The sequence below is a fragment of the Sycon ciliatum genome, chromosome 5, assembly GCF_964019385.1.
Source record: "Sycon ciliatum chromosome 5, ocSycCili1.1, whole genome shotgun sequence".
Classification (NCBI taxonomy): Eukaryota; Metazoa; Porifera; class Calcarea; order Leucosolenida; family Sycettidae; genus Sycon; species Sycon ciliatum.
In genome coordinates this window covers 12168274-12193341 of record NC_088647.1, presented here as the reverse complement: position 1 = coordinate 12193341, position 25068 = coordinate 12168274, and the positions used below count along the sequence as shown (strand labels likewise).

Genomic DNA, 25068 nt, shown 5'->3' with positions numbered 1-25068 from the left:
TAGATCTACATTTTGTACATCTCGCTAGCGCTGGTGCCTGGTGGCAGTTGTTGCAGATGGCACTTGGTTTTGCAAGTGCCTTTGCATCACGTGCTCAGAATCGGTGTGCAGTATGCAACTCCACTACTGGCACTAGCGTGATTGATCAGGATCGCTCAAATGATACTTCGTTAGAGATTGCGTCTGGGGAGACGTCTCAAATTGGTCACTATTTTGACGCCTCATTCTCCGTTCGTATCCAGAGATAAACAGGCAGCCCAGCTCAGCAGCTGCATGAAGCGGGCAGCACCTTCTTATGTTTTGCTCTGGTAGCAGTCGTGGATGGATAAATTCCAGTTCACAATGGAGAATCTTGGTCAGAAGGAGATCACACAGTTCTGTGGCACCTTGCCGCAGTGTTGCTTTTTTATGAAGTTGAACGTTATTGGAAACCAACAACCAGTTCACCATGCTGTTCAAATCTATGCTAATGATTTGTATGAGCGTCTCAGCTCTGTTTCTATCGTTGAACGACCATCTTGTATATGGCATTGGTGATGACAACGCACCCAGTGGAGAACAACAGCCCCATAGTCTTCACAAGGAGAACAAAAAATCTCCCAGGTAAGGTAAAATAATAACTAACTTTACCGTGAAGAGAGGATCTAGTGATCATGTATTTACTCCCGTTTGAGTGGAAGCTTTCTTAGCTTTAATGGTCCGGTGTCATCATGCGCATGTCACCAGTCTGGTAGGGATTATGACAACATAAAGGTCTGTCTACTCACATCATTAATATTTAGCAGCAGATGTATCCTTCCTGGTACTGTTTGGCTAACAAAGGTTGCTACACTGCAGGTGGCCCACTTTGTGGAATGTCCCAATGGTGGCGCGTGTACTGCTTTGGCCACATTGCAGTTTGATCATCCATGGTTATTACAGGTACAGGTGATACCATCTGACAGTGCAGTCCAGCATGCATGCAGACTGTACAACTACCAGTGGTATATCCGATTGATTGTAAATCATGAAGCTCACACTTTGAAGATGTACTCATAGGATAGGCAGGGATGGTGGTTATTTTGGAGGTGTACTGCCCCCCCCCCCCCCCACACACCCATCCATTTTTTGGAGGTCGACCTATCCCTCCGATCTCCCCCCCCCCCCCCTCTCCATGCCATCGCCATTGGCGTTTCTGAGTGTTCACAAACATGTACGGTATGATCATGCCATGTATAATAATTATCATTATAATGTGCCTGGCACTGTTTGGCTTCTACCACAGTACCAGTCCAGTGCTAATGTACAGCAGTCATGTAGACCAGAAGGCTATCATTATACATGTACATGTTTTTACTACCTCGAACCTTAACCATTTGTAATGAGTTATGAAGGGAAAGAAGCAATAGAGAACAGTGCTCTTGCTTAAGGATGTAGTCTATGGGGTTATTGGGCTGTTACACGCCCGTTGTACTGAGAGACACGGTATCCCCTCTCCCCTGACTCACTTGTGAGGTCTGTGTGTGTCGACACTAGGGTATATGGGTAAAGTGGTGACCCACAGCACAGATGTGAATCACAGTCTTTGCTTCATGCTTTCCTCAGCACGTCAGGCGATGCAGCCGAAAATTCGGCTAACTTTACTTACTATTGCTTGCATCGTCCTAGTCCATCGTTGTAATGTTTGTTACGGAGATCCAATCTGAGTTTTAAATGAACCTCTTCGGAGCATACTTCAGTTTTGATCTGAAGGTTTTCCTTTCCTGGGACTGCAACCTGTCAGTACTGCTCACAGAATACCTCCTATCAGAATGTCTGTACTGTACATGTACTGCATTACACATCATGACATGCGTGTGTGTGTGTGTGTGTGTGTGTGTGTGTGTGTGTGTGTGTGTGTGTATGTGTGTGTGTGTGTGTGTGATATGGCTCTTTGCTTGCAGAGCAAATTACATTAGCAGCATCAGCTATGGGAAGAATGCCCAGCCAGGTAAATTAATCAAGAGAAGGGTACTTCTTAGCCGTTTTGCTTTCAAAATTCCACTTCTGTTTTGATTCATAGTATCATGATGTACTTTTGACCTGCATGTTTGACACGTTGTATGCCTTCCCATTTGTCGAAATGTCCTTTTAATATCTTGCACTACACAGCTCACGTTTCTCTCCCATGTCTTTCAGGCCAAGTGCCAATCGATGTCACGTCGATGCACAGATACCTTGGGGATGAACCTGTGTTGGCCAGAAAGAAGCGTGCCGCTATTGATAATCCTGGACGCCTTTGGCCCAATGCTGAAGTACCTTATGCATTCTTCAAGCATCCTCGGTTTGGAGTTTTCAGTAAGTGTGATTTCATTTTCATGTCACTGCTACCTTTGTTGTGTGGTGCGTGCCACGCTTAGTAGAGTGCATGGAGAGAGATTATTATAATTAATTTTGCCATTTTGTGCTGTTTTTCTTAAAAAAGTAAAATTGTATAGCGAGAACTTATAAAAGATATTCTGCTTTCCTACGATACGTGTGTGCTGTGCAGCAAAAGGCCATATAGAAATCATACGTCGAGCTATCAGCTACATAGAGTCCACAACCTGTGTAAACTTCATGGAACTTACGTCGGACGAGGTCGTACGGAATCCACTGGGGAAGTTAATGATAGCTGGTGGCACTCATGGAGCAAGGTGAGTTTTGTTCAAGCACCTTTTCTTACCAATTTCAGAACCTCAGAAATGATCAAATTTCATCCGTATGGGATCAGTGAATTTTATCCCCAAACATTGGCGGTGAAATAGACTGCGTCCAGTGCACAGGTTACTAGTACTTCATTACTGTTTATAACATCTACATGCTCAGGTCCAGTGCTGGGTTAGCCACGGGGGTCCGGACCTGAATACCACAATGTGAAAGACGTTCACAAAACTGGAAGACTAGATGTGTACATGTATTGGAGTCTCAGAATGCAAACTGGCATGCTCTCTCATCCCGGAAGTTCAGCATGGCGCTTCTCTAGCAGCGGAATAGTTGATCATATCTAGCTCTCTATTCATACTAGTCCCAAATTCTACGGTTTATTTGCCTGTTTGTGTCTGTAGCTGTCAGAGTGAGGTCGGTATGTATTGGCCTCGTAATGATCCATTCCAAATTCTCTACTTGAGCACAGGGTGCCTTGGCAAGTTTGGAGGTAATAGAGTTGCACATGAGCTCATGCATGCACTGGGATTCTACCATGAACACACCAGGCCTGACAGGAACAAGTATATTCAGGTAAGATGTCATCATGTTTCCTTGTCATGCTGGAGGTATGCAGTGTAGTGACACCGCTGTGTTTAGTGACCGCACCATTGGACAGAGAAAATGTGTCTTGGAACAACTCGCCATATGTCGGCATGGGTCTGAGCGTATGTTGAAGCATAGTCTGGCACCTGATATTATCCGCCTCCAAAGACCTAAGCTCTGACCCCCCCCCCCCGGCATTTGAGCGTTTAGAGCACACTGGATAGGATACACTCCAGTTCCTTAAAAAGTTACCCAATGGAATACAATCTGACAACAACCTGCTTTTGTCCATGCTGCACATCATTGCTATGGTGCCGTGAGTGGGATTAATACAGCAAAACTCTTTCTTGCTCCTTCAAAAGTGTGATCAGGCATTTCTGAAAACAGATCATTTGGATAATCGGCATTCTACTGCATTCCTTTGTCTTTACCTATATCACATCTAACTACTGGTGGAGAGACATCACACTTCAAATATCAGCATAAAAGGGTACCAACGCGGCTGAATTTAGACTTTTTTGTTTTGAATAATACACTATTGGGTTCTGTATCATTATGTTGCAGATCAATTATCCAGCAATTCGTCCCAATTTTGTGGCAAATTTTCGTGTAGAGCTACAAGCTAACACACTGGACACTGAGTATGACTATGAGTCATGCCTTCATTACAGTGGTAAGTTGGATTTTTTACGGTGGAGATGCGAAGACTGGACATGCTAAGTCGGCTAAGCACTGCAACGACTTCCGCCCTTTTCTCATGAACTGCATCTGACAAACTTGAAAGCACCATGAACAAATGGAAGACATTCCCCTTTTGAGCTTGTCTCCAATTCCTTGTATCAAGGCTCATGTTGACCAGTATCACTCTGGCTGTTGTTGACCAGTATCACTCTGGCTGTTGTTGACACTCCCAGAGCAGAAGACATTAGCACTGTTGCACAAAAGCACATAGCATATTTAGGCTAGAAAACAATGGTTGTGCCTTGCCTGTCACTTTAGACTATGCAAGTAGTGCTTACCTACATTGTTTAAGCACAACTTTGTACAATAGGATTGTGACCGTAGTCCCAAAGCAATACAGAGAGCTTTTGGACTTGATCAGTCGTACCACGCCACTGAACTAGTTCTTCGCATATACCACCACTATTCCTCGGAACGGCGTATTAACCTCAAGCTCTACATTTTGTGTACCACTGTTTGACCCAACATCTTGCCAGTCCTCTTTTCAGTAATTGTATCAGGTTCAGGCAACTGCACCTGGTCAGCAGGCATACACAATGGACGAGGCACAACGAACCGTAGTTCTCCTACTTGTTTCTATGCAGTATGGCATGCACTCCATTTCTTTTCTGGCGGCAGGCAGATGGAATGCTCTTCAAGCTGACTTTCAGCATGCCCAGTCTCTTGTTAACTTCACCCAGGGTTCCCAGTAAATAGGCTGTAACCTGCTGGGACTCCCCTAGTAGAGTAATAATAAAACTACTTTGAGTACTACTACTGCTACAGCGTTACTCCTTTCTCTGCAGTGTGTTACTCATTATGACATAGACTACTAGCAGAAGCCAATCCAAGGCCTCACATTCACTTCACTTCTGTGGTTAGAAGATTGGCAGCAAACTTAAGGAGCCATTACAATTGGAGCCATTACAATTGAGTATACCTTGCAACAGCCATCATCCTGTCCAGCAGTTTCAAATGAACTATGATCTGTGTTTGTTGTGCAGTAGAGGTTCTCAGGATAGAGATAATAAACAGTAACAACTAAAATGAGTACTCTCGGTACCAGCACCTGCTCATAGTGGTTGCTGGTGCTTTTTAAATGTTTTGATTAAAATCGAATACCTACCCGACTAGATAAGGAAAGATTTTGAGAGGTGTTCTTATTGTGTAGCCAAGGACTTAGTGTGGCTGCGTGCGGTGGAAGTTACTATCACCCCTTACAAACCTTGCTTTGTTTCATTTTCTCATTGCTTTTGTTTTCTGGTAGACTTCCAGTACTTACGCCGAGGCCTGCGTTTTGGCACTAAAACATTCCTTCCCCTGCAAGCGGACAATTCTAGCCGTATTGGTCAGCGCTATGCACCCAGTTTGATGGACATTTTCCGTATAAATAAGCTGTACAGCTGCAATGCAAGGCGAGGTAAGCAATGACTATTCCGGACTTTTAAAGACTCTGAAGCGATGCAATCTCATGTATGCATTACTATACCCTAGACATCATAGTAGTCCATGGAGTGGGGATCATGTCTCCTCAGTACTTCGGACTACTTGCACATGTAGCTACATGTACTGTGACTAGCAGAAGGATTTCAAGTGGACCTGCCATGCTTCACAAAAGCAGCTCTGGCTGGAACCCCATGTTCCCATGTGGTGCACTTTTGTAGTGCAGGAAAAGTGTAAAGTATGTACTTTACACGTTGCTTGGATCAAGTTGTGCACTGGGCAGGGGGGCAACTCGTTTAATTGACAGGTCACGTTCATGTACATGTACCTTTTGGATCCTGTGCTGCACGCATACTGCACTGCACGCATACTGCACTGCTAGCATACTGACAGTGCTGCTGGTGTTAGGACTTGACAAGCTACACCGTCATACTCATATTGCCATACTATCTTTGCATACTGCGTTCTGATTGCAGAAACCTTGGCAGCAGTGGCATCATCGACATCCTCATCACCATCCTCATCGTCATCAGACTTGGACTGCACAGGATGTATTACATATCTCTATGTGGTGGTGTATTCAAGCAATGCAGCCTTACCAGTGCGGTCATCATCCACCACAACTGGCAGGACGGCTGCACTGCGCCTGCAGTTAGTGGTGAAGGATGCCGGCATGTACCGCACGGAGAATTACCGGCTTGGCAATAGCAGTGCATTCCTGCAGGCTGGATATCACGCCTGGTATGTCTATCCCCGAAAGGAGTGCTTGATGCGGACTGATATTGAGATGATGGCCGTCCGTGCAGAATCTAAATTATCAGTTCAGCTCCAGTTAGCATACGTGTATGCTGGATCAGATAACAAGGCAATGTTGCTCATGTCACAGAATAACGCTACAGAACAGTTCAGTTTGACACTCGGTGGAACTGAGATGGATGCCCAGCACATCTTGGAGCCTGCCAAGCAGCCATCTTGTGAGCAATGTACACATGACTGCATCACAGAGATATCGCTGCTATTACAATTTACAACGGCCGTCACCCTGTCAAGCGGTTTTGACATTGCTCTGAATGTCGCTCGACACAAGCGGAGGAGATGGGTTTTGAAACATTTGACATCAGCTGACATCTCTCGGCCAAGTCAACTACGTAAGGTGCACCAGTTTAATGTCACAATATCCGGCTCACGCCATACTCATCCACGAAGGTCTTGCTTACTGGCACACAGTCTGAAATCCGTGGCCATTGTCCAGGGTTCGTTTGTGCGGAATATTCCAATGCCCAGTGGACTTCAGTCAACCCTAGTTACTGCATCAGTGACCTCTTCTCAACAACAGCGACATATTGTTCTAGCCCATGCTAGATTTTCTCGTGCACGGCAAAGATTTGCAACGTCACTCATGTTCAAGCAAGCGCAGCCATGTTCGCCGAACTGTTCCCCTTGTTCACCTGTTAGGTGATTTACCTTTTGAGCAATAGTGTCCGTGATTCATACATTCATGTACTTTCAGCGAACGTTAGTATCTGCTGCAGTACTATGTTAAGGCATTTGCCTGCATGGTATACAAATGCATATTGTAATGCTTGGGTGTGTGGATAGTCTAGAATAATTTGTATGTTGTGATGATCCTGTCTGCATGCAATCATAGTGGTCTATGCGAGTGTGAAGATGCATGTAGGGAAGAATCTAAGACCGTGTTGAGAGTTCTTAGCTACATTGTATGTCCTACACACGTCGTTTGTCATGGTGTTGTGTTCAAAGAGCACGATCCACTGAGTTCAGTAGTAGTATAGCCATGTCATGCATCCACATACTGTACTACGTGTACATGTAGACCACGCAAACACACACACACTCACATACACACTCACATACACACACACACTCACATACACACACTCACATACACACACACTCACATACACACACACTCACATACACACACACTCACATACACACACACACTCACATACACACACACTCACATACACACACACTCACATACACGCACTCACATACACACACACACACACACACACACACACACACACTCACATACACACACACACACACACACTCACATACACACACACACACACACACACACACACACACACACACACACAAACACACACACACACACAGTGACACACACATAAAATAATTTAATTATGCGCTTCAGCCTTGCATGCACCAACCCAGTTTTGAACCCACCCACTGCTATTATTTTTTTATGATTGGTCCGTACATGAGTGTATTGTTCACTCTATGATGGTATCATCAACCACTTGTTTCAAGCATGATGCTGGCGATTACATTATTACATGAATATGGTTTGTCTACACGACTGTAAGAATAAGAATCCAGCACCTCAGTGGTGAGCCCTGTCAGGCCCATACTGTGAATGATTGTATCACTGCCTGTATGATGCGTCTGTACATGTGCATTCAGTACTACTAGTGTCGTATCCATACTATTGACACTACTACTAGATCTAGGGACTAGGGTAGCAGTGAGTCGGCTGTGAGAGCGCATGGAGGAGAGGAGAGGAAGAGTTCACTACAACTAGATCTAGATAGTAGATACAGTGTACATGGTGTATATGGTGTATGGCCATTTCAAGACTTGCCGCATTACATGTATGGGCTTTTGCCTGTGCCATTGGCATTCTTCCCATTATGACGGAACTGTCATGCAAGGGAGGGATCGATGTACACAATTGGTTGGAAGGGCGCCACCTAAATGAGCCGGTTGGTCTGTTGACACCCTGTCCCTGGCAGTGCACACTGTTTTACTGTATAGACTGTAGTATCTGTGTGCAGACCTTCTCAAAACCTAGTACCTCTCAAGTCTCATTCAGATATCAGCGGAGTGACCAGTCATCAGCACAGTCAGTGACCACTGCACTGACACACACGTCGTTCACGCGCCTCGCAGGCGCTTTGACAGCCTTTACTTGCACTACTGACTTGTCCGGAAACATTATCATGCCTTGGCTTCAGCATTTCAGGCTCAGCATCAACTCCATACGGACCATGACCATAGACAAGTCGAAGAATCATGACAGTTCTTATTAGTATTACTGACTTTAAAAGTTTAGGTCTTTAGTTTAGAGCAGTGTAACAAGGTGTGGCGACTACATGTACAGTCTGTCTACATCAACGCTGCACTACATACATGCAGCCTACAGGCTACACTACTAAAATAGCACCGGTCATCGCATGACTGTGTTCATTCACGTAGATCTGCGTACATGATCTTTATTCGACCGTGTTTTGGTCACATCCGATATCGATGACACACACACACACCACACACACACACACACACACACACACACACACACACACACACACACACACACACACACACACACACACACACACACACACACACACACACACACACACACACACACACACACACACACCACACACCACACACACACACACACACACACACACACACACACACACACACACACACGCACGCACACACACACACAGGCGCTACTGCAAGTTGAGCTGACCACTTACCAGTACCACGAGGGCAGAGAGTGGAGACTGCACTCTACAGCCGAGGCGAGGTTACCATGTTACTGATGTACCAACCCTCAACAAAGTAAAGCAGCCATGCACTCTATCTCTTCTTATCTCGCGCAAGGTTGACGGGCGCGTCTTCCCCCCAGATGAAACAGATGAAACAAGATGAAACGAGATGAAACGAGATGAAACGAGATGAAACAAGATGAAACGCCAATGTACGGGCGCAGATGGGGCCGAGATGAAACGAAATGAAACAAAATGAAACAAGATGAAACAAGATGAAACAAGATGAAACCAAATGAAACTCGAAGTACGGGCGTAGATGGGCCGCGAATGAAACAAGATGAAACAAGATGAAACAAGATGAAACAAGATGAAACAATGTACGGGCGGAGATGGGCCGCGCGCAGTGCACCCGGCGTGACGTGCACGAGCGAAAAGAACTGAATTTATCCAATCATTGAAATAATTTTGTTTGCAGAGGCAATTCGCGCAAGGGAGGTATAGGAATTAATTATTTGGCTTGCGAGTGACAGCACGAGCCGAATTTATTGCCCGTGGAAGTACCCACGATAGGAATACACTGTTGGGAACATGGTGGCGCCGCTGACGGTACCTATGTAAGTGGAATTACTTTATTGGAAGTACCCACGACGGGGAAAATAGTCTCTCTAGTATTGTCGGTGAATGGTGATGGTGGTGGTGGCGATGGCTACTTTCCTCTGCTCAGAGAGAACCCCTGCATGTCCTTCGTCGTGATGCGAAAGAGCAGTGGATGCAGGTAAAGGCCGTGTCAGAGAATTTCGCCTAGTGCTGTGGCCAGGGTGAAAATAAATTAGGGCTGAAATGATCATTCAATAACTCCAAGCGATCAACCAATCTCTTTAGCGATGAATATCATTGTAACATAGAAAAATGTGGGTACAAGTTATGCAATCGAGTCCACCAACTAAACCAGATTTCGAATAGTCAGACGTGCACAATCTAGCACGAAACTGACAAGGAGTATGAGTACTGAGACATTGGGATCAATTATAATTGTTGGTTCATAATTATAGATTCTTTCCGGCTGTAGTCGTGCACCTGGAACACAAGACTATGAAGAAATTCCATGATGCCTTTGCTACATTAGCTGTGGCCACCAGTCAAACACTCTATACCCAGGCCACCGCTCAGTGTTTGGTATTCTGTAAACATTTCAGGCAATTGTGTCGACACCTGTAGACATCTGACTGGTCTAAAGCCTAGTTCACATTCGACGTAACACTGACGGTACAGGACGTAAGGGCCTCTCGGGACGGCTGGGGTGAGCTGTAAAATCTTTTACGATTCGTACGACACGACATGCTGCAGTCGTTGCGATGTTCTCCAGCGAACGGCGCGAGTCATAAGACACAGTCCGTGACGGGGTGACTTTCGGACCTAATTTCTTGTTTTTCGGGACTTCTTTTCAATTATTTCTCCTTGAATGAAGCGAAATCAAATTCACAATACCAGTTTTTCATGGAGACAAAAAAGTAGCCCTGAAAGTTGTGCCATTCGAATAGTAGCCCTAGGAAATGATAAAACAGTTCATCTGTCATTCTCCTAAACTATCCCTAAATACCATAAGTGACATGAGATCTTATCTTGCTAAAATTCAAGTCAAGTCGTGTTAGCCATTCTGCGAGTTATCATGGGAAGCGCAGTGTTCGAAATCCTAAAAATTTCCCAGTACGAATCGGGAGTGGATGGCGCACGACGCCGCCTCCTGTTCTCACTCAAAATGCAGCCGTTTTGTACGCTTGCGTCTCCGTCTATGCCCGTCTACGGTATGAAAAGTTGAACTGATCCAACACTTCCCGTCGCTTCCCGATCCGTACGGTAGTATGGTTACGTTCCCGTTCCTGGTGTTCACATTGGACGCCGTCAGACCGTCCTGTCGCTTCCCATCGATCCTTACGCCGCGTCCCGTCGAATTTGAACTAGAGGAGTTCATGTTGTTGTTTCTAGAACGAAGAATCAGGCTTGTCGTCACCCTTTGGCTTGAAGCTCTTATCACCAACTTCCGCAACGAATCAATCGAAAAGATACCGTCTTGACTCCCGATCTCTTTCATAGCAACGCATCAATATTACTGCGCTTGAAAGTACACGATTGCACTCGTATCCACAATTGGATGGAGTGCAAGGGCTAGAATACTGCCACTGGTATGCATGCATAAAAAATCGTTTGCATTCGCTTTGAACACTAACGATTATCGATTGCGCTCTTAAAACGATCGGTTTGCGAGTTATCTGTATACTTGTTTCAGCCCTAAGTGCATTGCCCTCGTAGAGGACAGGGATGAGCAGTGATATGAGCAGGGATGTGAGTACTGATATGCCTTTCGTCCTCATATTTTACAGAGAAGACGTCTGCCCCCAATAATAAAATTAATGTAGTAATGATAATGTGTTGCCCTTTCATCTTCTCAGGAGCCCTATGCCTTTGCCTCTTCTCCCCTGGACTGAATGGACTGGACGCTCTGTCCAGTAGTGTCCAGTAAATGATTTGTAGTGTAAGTTAGGGTGCACTCTCTCTTGAGGATTTGCCCACCTTGATGATTGTGCTCTTCGTGTTATTAGAAAATGTCTCTACCTGCCAGGATGGTATAAGAGCACGAACTGAATCACCTGTTGGTGCAGAAGGCTTGGAGGACTGCTTTTGAAACAGTTGTTCAAATTTCCTGCACCTCTTCGTAGCCGTTGTCTGATTGCTGTATTCTGGGGAGACTGAAGTTAAGGTTAGTGAAGCTGCACAGTCCCCGTGGAAATGTTTATGCTGCAACTATTTACTGCTGACATGTATTTATGTATTTCAGGAATCTCCAGAGGGTGAAGGCTTGCTGCAAGCTCCGTCCCTTCAATGTCGTGATACATCCGTAGATCAGTCGTGTGCCTGTCCTGTGCTTTTATGAGCATGCTCCTTTGCACATGCCTTTGTCCTGTGCATGCGTGGGCGTGGGCGCGCGCGCGTGTGTGTGTGTGTGTGTGTGTGTACGCCAACGACACCGTCCGTGCACATGTGCATGGACGTGAGTTTGTGCGTTTGCCTTTGTTATATGCATACAGTATTATCAATTTATCATGCCTATACAAGCCTTGCCAGTGTCTCGATAGGAGAAGCAGATACATGATTACACCACTTGGGTTTTGACCTTCTTTGGCCGGGGCGAATGTCGAAGGAAAGACTCCCTCTGGGCCAAGGTGTTGGCGACAGTTGAGAGTTGTCCTCTCTATTTTGCAGCGGGGGACAGCATGGCATATTTGGTGCCGGAAAGAGTGCAGTTGCACTTTTCATGTTACTGTAAAATTTGCTAGGTCAATCCCTTGAAGCTGGAGACTGCTGATACTGCTGCTCAAACGGCTGCTGCTGTTACTCTCTGCTGCTACCATGGTCGTTGCTTTGTATCAATGGCGAAAATTCTCAGATGAGCTTTGGGTCCGGGCACTAGAACCCTGCTGCTGCCTCTGCAGCAATTGTAGAAAGTTTTATAATACCAGTGTCGATGGTGAACTTCTGCTCTTTTTTTATCCCAGACACTTTGTGCTCAAGAGACTGTTAGGTCTTTGTGGTGTTGTCGTTGCTGTTTGGTTATACTAGTTGGCGTCTGTTTGGAAATATATTGTGCTTTTCTGTGTGTTCATGTGAACGTAGAAGCCCTCACCGAAACCAACACTACGTTGCTGTGTTGTTTTCTTCCAAGGTCGGGCACAGTAAAGGAGACGACTCTGTGAGTATATTCGCAGATGAACTTTGGGTTAATAGAATGCAGGTGCTGCTGCTCTTGTGCCGGGCTGTTGGTGTCAATGATGGGGTGGATCATGCTTTCTCTTTATATACCTTTTGTATATTTGTGTGTAATTAGGAGCACATACCAACACGTAATCTTTCTAAAGCCTAGTTCTCTTTCGACGCAACGCTGACGGTACGGGACGTAAGGGCCTGTGACGGCTGGGGTGAGCTGTAAAATCTTGTACAATTTGTACGACACGACATGCTCCAGTCTTTGCGATGTTCAATAACGAATGGTGCGAGTCATAAGGCACAGTCCGTGACGGGGTGACCGCCCCGGCGTTTCCCGTCGATCCTTATGTCGCGCCCCGTTGCGCCCCGTCGAATGTGAACTGGGCTTAACAATGGCATGGAGACAGTTTCAATTGCAGTTTAATGTTACTGCACTGCACTGCAGGTATCAAGGCACTACCCAGAGGGAGGATGTTGGCCTGCTCCTGATGGGAAAATGTCTTCTTTCTCATGGCGTGGCCAGGACTGCACTGACCCTACCATCCACTCTACCTCTCCGGAAAGGGACTTGACAACCAGTCAAGATGGATGTGCAGAGATATACCAGCGGTAAGTCACATGCTTAGGATATCCACTTGATGAAGGAAGGACAGGTGCTCAACTACTTCACCAAAATGTGAGCATAAGGAGATGGGCTGATGGGTCATGGGTGGGTGACAGGTCTTTGCCCGGTTGCTGGAGTATAACAACCTGGGTCTTTGATTGGTTTAGAAGCGGTCCGCTCTATTTGGGGTGCCATCCTCAATTAGACGGGCAGTGAAGATCTTGCAGGATCAATCGCACATGTAGAATATGGACATGTGGATGCGGGCAGCAGATCTGTAATTTCCAGTATCAAAGTTCAGTTGTATTTGCTTTTCTTTATTTTCTATTTGTGATGTTGTTCACTGCAGCTTCTAGCATTAACTGCCAATTTGCACTGACGCAGCAAGACTCCCAACAGTCAAGTATGTTTCATTGCATGCACTAGGATTACAGTAGAATGCCGATTATCCGAATGTCAACTGTCCAAACGGTCAATTATCCGAAATTCCTGTTTGCACTGAATTCAATTCAATAAGTCGACTTATACCGGTAAAATATGGTAACAGCGGGACTGTAGGGTGTGGCATTTCCATGATACAGTGGAAAATTTAACGATTTTTGGTGCAAACATAGCTCGGACGCTGCTCGATTGGATATACAATGCAGGTTCTTGGAACCACGGACACGACTCTTCGATTCAAGGATCACAACACTTCGGGATCTGAACGTTTTAGGTCCGGGAGCTGTTCGCGGTTTTGTCGCTTGTCACGGTTGTGGACTCATCGTTGTAGCATAAATGAGGCTGGACTATTCCAAGCGGAAAACTAAAATATTTCTTTCTCAAAGCACAATCACTGGCCCGGAGGAGCACACCTTCTCTAACTACATACCGGGTGCAGTACATGACACGTCCGTGTATTGACTAGTCTCTTGTACATTTAGATCTACCACACGACTCGCGTAGCGCTAGCACGACAGTGCGGGTGTAGTCATGTACTACTACTACTACAGTACTGCCGGGCGCCGAAGAACGGACCGCCGATGAACGGCCAGGCTATGATTTCGCTATTTTTTAAGAACGGTCTAAGTAGAAACGTAATGTACAATATGAATATGATGTACACTCAGACGTATAACTCTGCATAAATGTACATGTAAGACTGTACCATCGAATATGAACGAAACTGCTGTGTTCGCCAAAAATAAGAACGGGCTAGGCTAGAACCCTGACCCCGTTCTTCGGTGCGCGGCAGTACTGTAGTGTAGTGTTCCGTATGTTTGTTGACTATGGCATGCACGCAGAAGCCAGCGGATGTAAAAAGTCCAACTCGGAAACGGCTAAAAACGGGGTATCCTCAAATTTTGCCGAGCTGAAAATCACAGGGTACGTAGGGCTTGTAACAGTGAGTCGAATGCTCTTGGTCCGAAGAAGCTGCGACAGATGGTTCTCAAATCGAACGCGTTTCGAATATTGGCCATTTTGCACACAAATAGATGGTGTGGCTACCTGGCTGCACACTGTGACCTTATCACCTGGATCAGGTAGACTGCGTGCTCGCTTTCGCTCATTTTCGATTGGGCGTATCTGACGAACCATGGACCGCAGCCTCCTCGGAAAAGAACATTCGACTCAGCGCCCCAAACTCTACGGGTCCTGAAATTAAAAAAAGTCAGCAGACTTCCCCTCTAATACGTAAGGCAAAACTCATTACAGTCCTTGATTAGAAGTTGACATATTCTTGTACGAATCCGGTGGCAGCCACAACAATGTCTTTTGTGAAAAATGTATGCAAGCCTTTTAAAAAGCATCTCCCACCAGGCATTCGATCGAATTTTTCATGGCGTGGAGATTTGTTACGGCGTGAACCGATGCTTGGCGTGTAGAATTTGCTTTTTGATGTGTTCTTTGGAAGATGCAGTCTTAAAAATGGTGTGGATGTCTTTGTTTCTGTCCTTCTGCTGTCCTCGTAGAAAGAATAATATAGACGTGCAGAAAATGTAGGAGAGCGATGACATCAGAAGGACACTCTCAGGTTCAGGGTACCTGTACTGCCCCAATAAATTGGGTCAGATCCCAAAACGAGGTTGGCCGAAGCAAAAAAAATAGAAGAGCCTGCCTTGAATTGAATATGAGGAAGAAGAAGAAGACAAAGAAAGAAAAAGAGTAGGAATTTGCTTGTGTAAACTTTGTTTCCTCTGTCTAGGCTGCCATCGCATTATAGCAGCCAACAGTGTGTGTGTGTGTGTGTGTGTGTGTGTGTGTGTGTGTGTGTGCGTGTGCGTGTGTGTGTGTGTGTGTGTGTGTGTGTGTGTGCGTGCGTATGTGTGCATATGTGTGCATATGTGTGCATATGTGTGTGTGTGTGTTTGCGTCTGTGTGCACACGCGTGTGTGTGTGTGTGTGTGTGTTTGCATGTGTGTATATTCTGCTAATCTTGACTTAAATTTCCACATCTGGGCATATTGTGTTCTGCATGTGAATTTATCTTCATTAACTTGTGCACTACGTTCCTTTCTTCACGTAACGGCACTTTAGTATCGTTTTACTTGAACATCATACTCTCGCCCAACTTTGTTTCGCCAACAAAGGTTTATTCTCCAAAGTATTTCTAATTGATTGTGTATGAGTTTCATACTACTACTACTGTCAGGGGCGTCGGAAGGTATTTTAGTGTGGTACGGTCAGCCATCTGAAGTACAATTGACTCGTGGGGGAGTGGTGGCTGAGCCGAAAATTTTTGAATTTTAGATCCCCAGTGTATTTTGTTGACTCATGGGTATCTGGGGCAAAAAGTGGTACGGTCAATACCGTAGTGACCGTACCGTGTGCGACGCCCCTGACTGTTGGAATCCACCAGCTGTGTTTCCTTGAGGGGCGTATCCTTACCTGGGATGTGTTTTCTCATTCCCGGCAGCAGAAAGAGCTCTACAATATGTATATAATTTAAGAATAGAATTTGATGTACAGGAGAGTGCCAATTATCCCCACCCCTCGGGACGCGGGCTGTCTCCAGAGGGTTCAGATGAGAAGAATGTTCGGATAAGAGAGCAGTCACACATCTATCTAAATCATGCATATTCCAGCATGTTTTCATCATTTTCGTTCTCTTCAGCAGTGAAACAGGAACTAGGTGCACTCATGCTCCTCTAAATTAATGACACTATTATTACACATTTTGACTCAAACCTGTTTTAATACATCTTGTGAATCGCTTCAATGGTGCCCCGAGCGACGAAAATCACTAACTTTGAAACTCATCTTCTACCCCTCAATTAAATGCAAGCAATTATTTTGGATAATTAATCATTTGGATAGTTGACATTAGGATAATCGGCACATTGTGTGTGATGGGGGGGGGGGGAGGAAGAGGAGGAGGCTGCGAGAGGCCGTGGTGGACGTGTACCGGCTTGTGCACAGCCTGGAAATAGCCTCACTTTAGATGTATGCACATTCAAACGGTGGATGCTTCCCGCCATCCTTTTCCCCCTCTTTTTCCTTTTCCTGCCATTCTTTACCCCCTCTTTTTCAATTTCCCGCTCTTCTTTTCCCCCTCTTTTTCCCCCTTTTTCTCCCCTTTTCCCCCTTTTCTGCGAGAAGATTAGCCCCCTCCTTGCTCTTGACGTGCAGTCTAGTCTACCACTACTACTAGGCACTAGCACTACATGTACCACTACCAGTGCTGAGGTCTACACATGACATCTATCAAATACCGTATATTCTCTATTATAAGCACAGGTCTCCATTACTAGCACAGTCTCTAATACTAGCACACTGTGAGCACCTTTCGAAACATTATAAGCACAGTCTCTATTATTAGCACGGTCTTGGTGGAAATCAATGCTGCATGCATGATATCCAGCATGTATTTCTTCTTGCTCCGTATGGATGTATTGGTTGAAAAAATATAAGCACGGTCTCCAATATAAGCGCGGTCTCCAATATAAGCACGGGGTAGAGGGGTGTTGAAAAAATATAAGCACGGCGCTTATAATAGAGAATATACGGTAATTATTATTTTCATAATCGCTAGCGCGCGCGGTGCACTGTACTGTCGACGATGCATCGATGGATGTATGACTGTCGACATGCATGCGACAGTGCATGGTGTCGAACAATGCCATTTTGCACTGACAAGTGACATGACCATGGATGACTCCGTAGATCTACCCCCGTGTAGTGTGAGTGTTACACGGGCTGCTTTTTATGGGGATTGTAGGCAGGGCCACGCGCCAGGGTAGATCTACAACTACTGACAAGAACAAGCGTGCACATGCTCGATCTAGTGCAAGGCCGATGCACTGGTACTGGTACTAGTGGTACTACACTACAGCGTGCACTACATGCACTGGTCTTGATGATCACGCCGCGGCTTGTTGACAAATCGTTGAGTTTGCTGCCGCCAACCAGGATAGACTGAGAAGGTTCGAAACGTTACATTTGTCGTGAAGTAACAGTAACGATGAGTTAGATGAACGCTGAATGGAGGCCTCGAGGGTGAACAGTGAGATCTCGAGACTTGTCTGAGTTGCAAGGTTTGCACAGAGTCTAGCACGCCCAGCTCTACTACTAGAGAGGCACTAGTGCCTGGTGCATGCCATTGCCAAACCGCCGTCAGTCGTCTACTTTTATTTCCAAATGACGGTTTGGTGACAATGAAAATGGTGAATACATGTATGTTGTTTTACTGGGACAATGTCGTAGAGTATAGTTTTTGAAGAGCTTGGCGCGCTGCAGACAGAACACGGTGTGCTGCTGCTGGTGCTGCTAAAGTGGAGTACGGTTAGTGCGCTATCAGGGAAACCTAACCCGTTAGGGTGTCGGTGGCCGAGTACTTATTATCGTCCGTGTGTACAACAGCTATTGTGTGGGGGATTGCGGGAGCAATCGGTTGGAGCGGTTCCCAATGTCGGGATCATGTCGAGTGCGGAAATGTGGCTGGCTAATGAAACAGAGTAAGTGGCGCTGCAAGATCATTTGAATGTGAAATGAGTTTCGCAGACGGCTCTTGGGGCAGTGAACAATATTACTTGTGGAGTTTCACTGTGTCATAGTGTGCGTGCAACGATGCACGACCATTCTCGACAATCGAACCAATAATTACAGTAATGACGATCCTGTAAGTCCCATTGTGAACACCCAATAAATCAATTTTGTTCTGCGGGGACTGACAGGTGGCCAACTAATGTTACTTCCTGCGCACACGACATAGACATAGTACCCGTTGGTATGAGCACGGTAAACTCATCTATTACTAGTAGTATCCCATCAAATCCCTTTTGTCCTACCCAGCTCTGGATTATATTGGAGGAAGATGACAATGCTGCTGCTCAATGGTTGTGCATTTTTACTCAGCCAGCATGGCTCTTACTCGTGTAGGATGTACTAATGCAGGAAAACAACACATCATTTCACAACAATGTAGCGCTATTGATATTGTATTCTCTTCCCATATAAACTGAGTTTCAGAAACTCTGCACGTGCTGTGGTCCCTGAGACTGGCTGAGTTTCCACCTGGGGCCACAGTGAGTCAGTACAGTGTAGCATATATAGCATTCATGCAGCAGCCTGTGCCACCCACATGCACACACTTGCCATAGTGTCACACCACGTGCTGTGGTGATGCTCATCAGAAGCTTATTTCTGTCATGTATTTAGGCCTTACACTGCTACAAGTAGGCTTGATTTTTTAATTGGATCAACAGTGATGCCTTGGAGGGTCTGAATGCCCCCCCCCCCCCCCCAGCCAAAATGATGTGTGCACATGTTTGCTTCAACACACACACTATCAGCTCGAAGTCTAAAGGAGTAAGACTGAGGAGCATACAGTCGGTTGTACCTCCCGGCTTGTTTAGGTGAATGATCTTAATTAGCAGTGTAGATGATTGTTCAAAGCTATACGTATGTTTGAACTTACAATTTGAAATGTACATCTCATCATTGTACATCATAATACAGAAGAAGGAAAAGCTGCCAAATGGCACAAATGTTGAACCTGAGTTCAGTGATTGGTTGGGCAGATAAGAGCATTATTTATCTCCAATTGTTATCATGATCATAATCATGTTGCCACTGGATGGGCCACAAAGAAGAGGGCGTTCTGCTGGAACTACCCCAGTGTTTGGGCACACGTTCTAACGTTATCAGTGCTTTTTCTACCCACAATACCAATACACTCTGTAGAGTATGAGTGGTATGTTGAGCAAGGGCTCTGTCAGAATCAAGTTGTTGGTCTGTTTCTAATCTAAGTAAGTAAGTTTCCCATGCATAAACATGTAAAGGGGCAACATGTACCGTATATTCCGGAGCATAAGTCGCACTGGAGTATAAGCAGCACCCAGATCTTAAAAAAAAAATGAAATACAGACATCTACCCCATTTAGCACCGTTAATTTAGTTGACCATCGTAGTACAGTAGGTATCGGTTATAGCGTGGGTGTTTGAAAAACGACATTTGATTCTTATTGTCGATATTTCTTACACACGATAAATCACGTGTGACATATCAGATGCACGTGTGACATATCAATGCATATGCACGCACGTTTGGCATGTGGACACGTACAGTCATGAAGGTCTACACAATGTCATGATACACACGGATCAGACTCGCGGTCGTGCTAGGCGACTGCGGAGCAGCAGATACGAGAGAAGTCGGAAGAAAGAGTCCGACTGGACAGAAAAAGTGATTCTCCAATGCTCAGTTGGACATAACTCTTTTTTGTGTTGAATATTATTGTATTGAGTATGCACAGAGCACAGATGTTATTACTACAGCCGATACACTTTGCACTAACCTGGCATATTTTGCTGCACAAAATCCATTGTTAGGACCGATATAATCTACTATGCGATAATACTGCTTGTAAGAATAAATACACACATAAAATATGTGTTCTGATTATGAAAAAATGAGTGTTCATTCTTGTAGGCAGTATATTCTTGTATAGGACCACGCTATAACCGATACGCACTGTACATGTATAAGCCGCCGCACCGGCTCTGTGAATTACTTGTGTTTAAAGTGCGGCTTATACTCTGGAAAATACAGTACCTGGTTTCAGTGACCACTCATGGTACAGGACTATCATGGCCTCCGACAGCAGGTGGTCTCCGACAGCAGGTGGTCTCCGACTGCAGGTGGTCTCTAACTGCAGGTAGTCTCCAACTGCAGGTGGTCTCTGAACACAGGATGACGCCTGCACGTCCAACACAGACGGTTCTTATTCTCATGCACAACATTTTATGCGCAATAGAGTCACCGTGTATATATTGGCATGCTGTGCTGGGTTAAGGCCTAGCCTGTTCGTTCTCCGTTCTTTGGCGCCCGACAGTACTGTAGTCATCTCTGTAACGTGCCGTGCACATGTACTTGCTGTGTTCTGTAATGTTACTTGTACTTGCCGTGTTCTGTGCTGACATACGTGTAGGTGGTGTTATGAAATCCTGGTCAAAGCGTTGGTTTATTCTCTATGAAGATGGACGACTGGTCTTCTACAAATCTCCAGCAGATTGGTCCAACCAAGGAGTGACAATCGACCTGGCTGTGTGTGCCACCGTACAAGATCGTGTGGCCTTCGGTGCCAAGGGCTTGTCAGTGGATTGGCCGACTGGAGTTCTTCGGGAGTGTTGTTTTGTCATTGCAACTCAGACCAGGCCGGTCTATCTGTATGGAACAAACAAGGATGAGGCTAGGTATGTATGTGCCGCCTTTGCCGTCACGTTTCTGATCTAGACACTATTAAATCAGATGGTAAGGGGGAAAGGACAGTAGAGGTTCAAGGGTCCATATTGCTCTGCGTATCAATACCCCGGTACACCACCATCACCACCATCACCACCATCACCACCATCATCACCACCATCACCACCATCACCACCATCACCAGCATAATTATACTCCGATAACAGTTATATGGGCCGTTGCGAGAAAGGCTGTGTCTTCATGGCTTAAGTTAATATTTCCAAGAAATATCATTTTAGTGCCGGGGTCATCAATTTTGATCGCTCACACATGAGCGAGAGCAATCAGTACTATTATGCCAGCACTAAAAAAGATTTTCTTCTAGCCTAGCCTGTTCTTGCTTTTCGCGAACACAGCCGTTTCGTTCTTATTCGATGGTACAGTCATACATGTACCGTCATGTCATTATATGCACAGACGCTAAGTTCACATGTGGACTGTACATGCCTCCGCCTTGTAACATGCTGTCAACCAAACAACATGTAGAGGGGACGGCTCGATACCAGGACGCTTCGACAGACAAATTTGTATAGACCCAAACCGATCATCAGCGTTGATTTCTCACTCGAAATATGTTTGTGGAAGGAAACTGGCATGTTGAAGTTTGCTCTGGGGCCAGAGTCAATCGAACTGAGCCACTCCTTTGTGTTGACCCATTGCCTCCAAGTTGCCCAATTTTTCGCTTCAAAAAAGTTCAAATCAGAGGTGGCTCCAAACCGGACACGTTTTTGAGTGCACGTCAAATTCACTCTGGGTCTGAAATTAGGTAATTGCTATCGCTCCACGACGGCCAGTACAGAGTAACAATAAGCCTTGTGTGTGCTTCCATTAGTTTTGATTGGTATGCGGTGCTTTATTGGCGAGAGGCGAGCCGCTGTTTACCTGCGACAAGAAGTTGATTTTTCGAAAGTCGTAAAACTCAAGTCGCAGTGTGAAGCAACACGTCAAAAACTCACCTGCTTGGTATGGCGCTTCTGGTCATCGCAGAGCCATGCAATTTTGGCTCGGAGTATAACACATCGTAGTCTCACTGTGACATGTTTTCTAATCAAACTACCAAGAGAGAAAGTGAATATTGAGTCCGTTCCGGTTTGCAACCTCTGTCCTATTTGAAACCATCCCCTCTACCAGTACACGTACCGGTACATGTACCCATGATGTACGTGACTGTTGCATGGTGACGCATATGCACTGTCACTAGGACCTTGTGCCAGTTCACTTGTTTTGACTTACCATGAAACTACGCGAATGTATCATCCAGACCTATGCAGAGTTATGCTTCTGAGTGTACATTATTATGTAGTGTCCGTTCTTTTCTGCAAAAATCCAGCCTAGACCGCTCTTAAAAAATGGTGAAATTCTGGCCTGGCCGTTCCTCGGCGCTTAGTTCTTCGGTGCCCGATAGTACTCAATAGGGTCCGCGACGGCAGAACTTCGCATCACATGATGCAAAGTGTTGCCGCCGCAGACCTCATAGACTGGAGTTGCACACTCTTGCAGGTAATGTACTCTTGGTAGTGCCGATGATACTCCCATTCAATGATATGATGTACTCTGTTACTTTGATCATTGTGTGTGCCTTCAGTGCCTGGCTTGTTACTCTGCAGCACGCTATGCTCAAGGTAAGCTTGCAATCACAACCAGTGAGTCGGTTAGCTATATCATTTTGCTGGACTTCTAGCAAGTACAACTAATTTTCTGAATCAAAACAACAGTATTCACACAGTCAAGGGGCTGTTTTGTGTTACTGGTACTAGTAATATGGGTGTCACACACTGTGTGACCAGAACGACCATGGTCGTACCAGGATGGTCCGCCCAGAGAGCCCGTAGAGCGCTAAAACGTGCCCTGTTGTCCGAAAATCCGATTTTCCCCTGGGGGACCCCCCAGTCGTACCACTCTCTACTGCCCTCTAACGCCCTGAGTAAATATATCAGAGGGGCCTTTTCGAGTTGACTGATGCAATCAAGGCAGGGGTCGTCAGTAGACACATTGCTGCAAACGTAAGAATGACATGCTGTGTCATGGTATTGCATTCTCGTGACTTACAGGCAGTAGCCAATGCTGAAGAGAATCCTGCAAGTCGAGTGCGTAAAAGTTCATATTCACCTGATGTGAAGGACAAGCGACGCTATTCAACGAGTATTGACAAACTTCGCCGGAGATTCAGCACTGCAAGCAAGTCGGTGACGAGCAATGCACCAGACCAGGAGGACTTGGCATCAGGTAAACTGCTGCAGCTACGTATTGCTACATGTATGGAGCGTGGAGGAGAACTGTTACCTGTACATTGTACTTTATCATGTCTTATGTCATGTGTGCCGTCATTAGCCGAGTCTGTTCTTCAGAGAGTGATGTGTGCGGTCATTAGCCGGGTCTGTTCTTCAGAGAGTGATGTGCACCATCATTAGCCGGGTCTGTTCTTCAGAGAGTGATGTGCACCGTCATTAGCCGAGTCTGTTCTTCAGAGAGTCTCAGTGATGTGCACCGTCATTAGCCGGGTCTGTTCTTCAGAGAGTCTCAGTGATGTGTGAGGTCATTAGCCGGGTCTGTTCTTCAGAGAGTGATGTGCACCGTCATTAGCCGGGTATGTTCTTCAGAGAGTGATGTGCACCGTCATTAGCCGGGTATGTTCTTCAGAGAGTGATGTGCACCGTCATTAGCCGGGTATGTTCTTCAGAGAGTGATGTGCACTGTCATTAGCCGGGTCTGTTCTTCAGAGAGTGATGTGCACCGTCATTAGCCGGGTCTGTTCTTCAGAGAGTGATGTGCACCGTCATTAGCCGAGTCTGTTCTTCAGAGAGTGATGTGCACCGTCATTAGCCGGGTCTGTTCTTCAGAGAGTGATGTGCACCGTCATTAGCCGAGTCTGTTCTTCAGAGAGTGATGTGCACCGTCATTAGCCGGGTCTGTTCTTCAGAGAGTGATGTGCACCGGCATTAGCCGGGTCTGTTCTTCAGAGAGTGATGTGCACCGTCATTAGCCGGGTCTGTTCTTCAGAGAGTGATGTGCACCGTCATTAGCCGGGTCTGTTCTTCAGAGAGTGATGTGCACCGTCATTAGCCGGGTCTGTTCTTCAGAGAGTGATGTGCACCGGCATTAGCCGGGTCTGTTCTTCAGAGAGTGATGTGCACCGTCATTAGCCGAGTCTGTTCTTCAGAGAGTGATGTGCACCGTCATTAGCCGGGTCTGTTCTTCAGAGAGTGATGTGCACCGTCATTAGCCGGGTCTGTTCTTCAGAGAGTGATGTGCACCGTCATTAGCCGGGTCTGTTCTTCAGAGAGTGATGTGCACCGTCATTAGCCGGGTCTGTTCTTCAGAGAGTGATGTGCACCGTCATTAGCCGGGTCTGTTCTTCAGAGAGTGATGTGTGCGGTCATTAGCCGGGTCTGTTCTTCAGAGAGTGATGTGCACCGTCATTAGCCGGGTCTGTTCTTCAGAGAGTGATGTGCACCGTCATTAGCCGGGTCTGTTCTTCAGAGAGTGATGTGCACCGTCATTAGCCGGGTCTGTTCTTCAGAGAGTGATGTGCACCGTCATTAGCCGGGTCTGTTCTTCAGAGAGTGATGTGCACCGTCATTAGCCGGGTCTGTTCTTCAGAGAGTGATGTGCACCGTCATTAGCCGGGTCTGTTCTTCAGAGAGTGATGTGTGAGGTCATTAGCCGGGTCTGTTCTTCAGAGACATACAGTAATGCCTGCACTCTGTCATGCGCACGACACCTAGGTACCCTCAGCATGCAAGGTGCCTTCTTGGGTAATACGTGTACCCATCACAAAGGATGCACCCAGGGTGTTGAAAGTGCTCAGATATTGTTAGGTAGTCATGGAGTAAGCGCTTGGTTTTGTCCACCATACATATAGCACCCAGTTGCCGGGTTTAGTTGACAACCATCATCCTTTGGTTTCTGAAAATCTTGTGTTTAGTGGTGCTGCTTCTGCTTCTGCCTCTGAAACTGATCCCTCCTCTGCTGCGGCTTCTTTTGTGTATTCCCGTTTGTGCCGGTGTGTAGATGCA

General features: G+C 46.0%; 2 protein-coding genes and 1 long non-coding RNA gene across 5 annotated transcripts in view; all 3 read left to right on the top strand.

The window, feature by feature from the left end:
* Nucleotides 1-208: 208 nt before the first annotated feature.
* Nucleotides 209-7808, top strand: LOC135817623 (uncharacterized). The gene is made up of 8 exons (XM_065330846.1): nt 209-603; nt 1923-1969; nt 2158-2316; nt 2510-2654; nt 3066-3237; nt 3814-3922; nt 5237-5389; nt 5889-7808. The coding sequence occupies exons 1-8, from the start codon at nt 449-451 to the stop codon at nt 6869-6871; spliced, it is 1923 nt and encodes a 640-aa protein (XP_065186918.1). The 5' UTR covers nt 209-448; the 3' UTR covers nt 6872-7808.
* A 1558-nt stretch (nt 7809-9366) lies between these two features.
* On the top strand, nt 9367-16915 carry LOC135817627 (uncharacterized). 3 transcript variants are annotated; one of them, XR_010553569.1, is made up of 6 exons: nt 9367-9738; nt 11564-11721; nt 12636-12711; nt 13171-13334; nt 13679-13732; nt 15847-16915. It is a non-coding gene; the product is annotated as an uncharacterized LOC135817627 (long non-coding RNA). The 3 variants fall into 3 exon arrangements; XR_010553567.1 differs by lacking the exon at nt 15847-16915 and adding an exon at nt 15282-15833 and having other exon boundaries at nt 9370-9738; XR_010553568.1 differs by lacking the exon at nt 15847-16915 and having other exon boundaries at nt 13249-13334.
* Nucleotides 16916-17784: 869 nt separating this feature from the next.
* Nucleotides 17785-25068, top strand: part of LOC135817620 (uncharacterized) — a 20002-nt gene continuing 12718 nt past the window's right edge. The window contains exons 1-5 of the mRNA XM_065330844.1: nt 17785-18263; nt 20739-21003; nt 22638-22674; nt 23104-23278; nt 25064-25068. The exon at nt 25064-25068 is cut by the window's right edge and continues 249 nt beyond it. Of these exons, the coding sequence (XP_065186916.1) occupies nt 18215-18263; nt 20739-21003; nt 22638-22674; nt 23104-23278; nt 25064-25068 (531 nt within the window). The 5' untranslated portion in view covers nt 17785-18214. The remainder of the gene's footprint in view (nt 18264-20738; nt 21004-22637; nt 22675-23103; nt 23279-25063) is intronic.

Coding starts and splice junctions, on each gene's coding strand:
- LOC135817623 (XM_065330846.1), top strand. CDS start 449: ATGCTGTTCAAATCTATGCTAATGATTTGTATGAGCGTCTCAGCTCTG. Junction 2,317..2,509: donor TCCTCGGTTTGGAGTTTTCA/GTAAGTGTGATT, acceptor TGTGCTGTGCAG/CAAAAGGCCATATAGAAATC. Junction 3,923..5,236: donor GTCATGCCTTCATTACAGTG/GTAAGTTGGATT, acceptor GTTTTCTGGTAG/ACTTCCAGTACTTACGCCGA.